We start from the raw sequence: 2,791 nt of genomic DNA on the forward strand, positions 1-2,791 counted from the left end.
AGTTGGCTATTGGCACACACACCCTCAGAAATGTTCATCGTATTAACTTACATTTTTACTAACAGAACTCAAGATTAAGGCAACCAGGTTACTTATTTTTACAGTGTAATAAAACATGCATTCCTGATGTAGTTATGGTTGGAAATGTGCAGAATATCTTCCTGGAACATGTAATGATTTTTGGCATAAAATGTATAATTTTGACCCAGTGTATAGTTGGCACACACCCACACACACACACACACACACACACGTTTGTTTCACTATATTAGCGAGGACATTAGACTTCCACTGATTTTATATCAAGTTAATGATACATACCCCCTAAACCTCCCCATCACACACACACACACACACACACACACACACACAAAACCTACCCATACCAGAAACATTTTTAAATAAAAACATGTTTTGGCCGATTCATACGCCTTTTTAACGAGCGAGGACCAGTCCAATGTCCAACTAGTGAGTCGTTTTCATATTGTACTACATAACTGAGGACATTTGGGCCCTCACAAGTATTGCCAAACAAGGCACACACACACACACACGTTTGTTTCACTATATTAGTGAGGACATTACATAGACTGCCATTGATTTTATATCAGGTAATGATATTTGCTATCCCCTAACCCATCACACATACACACACACACACACACAGAGATGTCAAACTCACTCATAACGCTCTGAGAAAAGCATTTAATCACCACTGCGCATCAACAATCAACAGCTTCTGTAAACAGGGTACAAACGAACCGTTTGAGTTACAAAATAACACACAGCAAAATCACTTAGAAAAATATCTGTCATTGTAACGCACACACGATTAAAATCTGTGTTATAAAGGCTGACTGAGCGAAGGCCTGTGTGTGTGAGTGTGTGGGTGTGTGTGTGAGTGAGCGGGTCATGCGGGCGCCGGCGGGCACAGGCGCCGGCGGGCCCCGTGGAGCAGCACCAGCAGGAGCATCTCCGACGTGCTGCTGAGCGCCACGATGAACGGAGCCTGCGACGCGTAGTCCGCCTCGGCCCGCTGGAACGACAGCTGCATGACGGCCAGCGCCAGGAGACTGTTCTGCACGCCCACCTCGATGCCCACCGTCCTCCGCTGCGGCGACCCGAGCCCCGCCAGCCGCGCCATAGCCAGCCCCACCAGCAGCCCCAGCACCGGCACCGTCACCCCCGCCAGCACCACCGGCGCCCGCACATTGGCCAAGATGGACGAGCCCATCCGGTAGGCCATGAAGATCCCTCCGACGATGAGCACGAAGCTGAACGGGCGGATGAGCGCGAGCAGGACGCGGGTGACCGCGGGGAGCCGGAGCTTCACCAGCATGCCCAGCGAGATGGGGATCGCGATGAAGAGAAGCGTCCCGAAGATCTTCACGAACGGGACGTAGAGCGCGGCGTGGACGCCCAGCAGCCAGCCGTAGAAGGCGGAGGACAGCGGCATAGCCGCGGTGGCGACCACGGTGGACACCAGAGTCATGCTGATAGCCAGGGTGACGTCCCCGCCGAGCAGGAGGCTATACAGGTACCCTCCGCCTCCCCCCGGGGCCGAGCAGGTGATCACCAGCCCCAGAGACAGCGCCTTGGGCAGCGAGGCCAGCCGCGAAACCCCGTACGCGTACAGCGGCATCACGAGGAACTGCCCCGCCACACCCAGCAGCAGCGGGACCGGCCGCCGCAGCAGCGCCTGGAGCACCTCCACCTCCACCTTACAGCCGAACGCGCACTTATTCACGAAGATCAGCGGGAGCAGCGCGAACAGGATGGGGTTCTCCGAGAAGTGCGACAGCCCTCCGGACTCCTCCGGGTCCCCGTTGCCCGCCACCCTGATGGAGTAGTCGCTGCGCTCCTCGATGAGCACCGGCTCCGCGTCGCGGTCCAGATCCAGCAGCTGGATGAGCAGCGGCGCCGTCCCCGGCACCCCCGAGCGGATGCTAATCACGTAGCTACTCGCGCCGCCCGTCACGTTCAGCACGGAGATGACGTCCGGGTCCAGAGAGCTCACCCGCACCGTCTGCTTCAGGCTCTCGCGCCCCTTCCGGCCTCCCGAGCTTCGGTAGCCGCTGGAGATCACGATCACGCCGCGCGTGTTCTGCGGGAACTCGAACTCGCGCGAGGAGCCGTCGCCGATGTGCAGGTACCGCTCCGGTTCTTCCGCTCGGGCGAGTAACAGCACGCAGCCCAACACGAGCGCTGTCTTCATGTCTCCACCATCACGGGGGAAGCCTCTCAAACAGTCACCGGCGAATATTTCTCCTCAGAAAAACATCGTTAAATCCTCACCGATCCGGTTCGCGGTCATCTCATGGCGGCGACACCCGCTGATTGTTATGTCCGTGTGGAGTGATTGATATTTCTCAATCCTGAGGGGCTTCTCGTCATGTTTACTGGCAGTATTTTGCTCTCGTCATCGGTGGGGTGAATCCGGTATGAGCTCGAGCGGTTACTACGGGCGCCTCCCTGTAGAAAGCCGAGTGACGGTTAAACGGAAATCTGGTTCCGAGGGGGGCGGGGTTTAGCGGCGCGAACGCCGGCTCTGATTGGTCACGAGCGATGAGTGTGCGCAATATTTTAATCGTTTTTAATTTCAACTGCGTTTTTAAAAATTCAGCGTCTAGTCGAGTTTGTTAACGTCAAAGTATGCAAGAATAAACTATTATCCAGACTGTAGCTGAAGCGGAACAGATGAGCGTTGGTCACGTGGCACTCGTTACTTTACTCAACGCGGCAGTGATGAACCAATCACAGCGGCTTGTGGTGACACGTCAGGCGATTTATT

At 55.3% G+C, this 2,791-nt stretch overlaps 1 protein-coding gene across 1 annotated transcript; it reads right to left on the reverse strand.

Moving 5' to 3' along the window:
• Window positions 1-690: 690 nt before the first annotated feature.
• On the reverse strand, window positions 691-2,484 carry slc10a3 (solute carrier family 10 member 3). Its single transcript, XM_067435924.1, has one exon. It carries the CDS (start codon window positions 2,213-2,215, stop codon window positions 911-913), a length of 1,305 nt encoding a protein of 434 aa, XP_067292025.1. The 5' UTR covers window positions 2,216-2,484; the 3' UTR covers window positions 691-910.
• Between the last annotated feature and the right edge of the window lie 307 nt (window positions 2,485-2,791).

The sequence above is a fragment of the Pseudorasbora parva genome, chromosome 25, assembly GCF_024679245.1.
Source record: "Pseudorasbora parva isolate DD20220531a chromosome 25, ASM2467924v1, whole genome shotgun sequence".
NCBI classification, from domain to species: domain Eukaryota; kingdom Metazoa; phylum Chordata; class Actinopteri; order Cypriniformes; family Gobionidae; genus Pseudorasbora; species Pseudorasbora parva.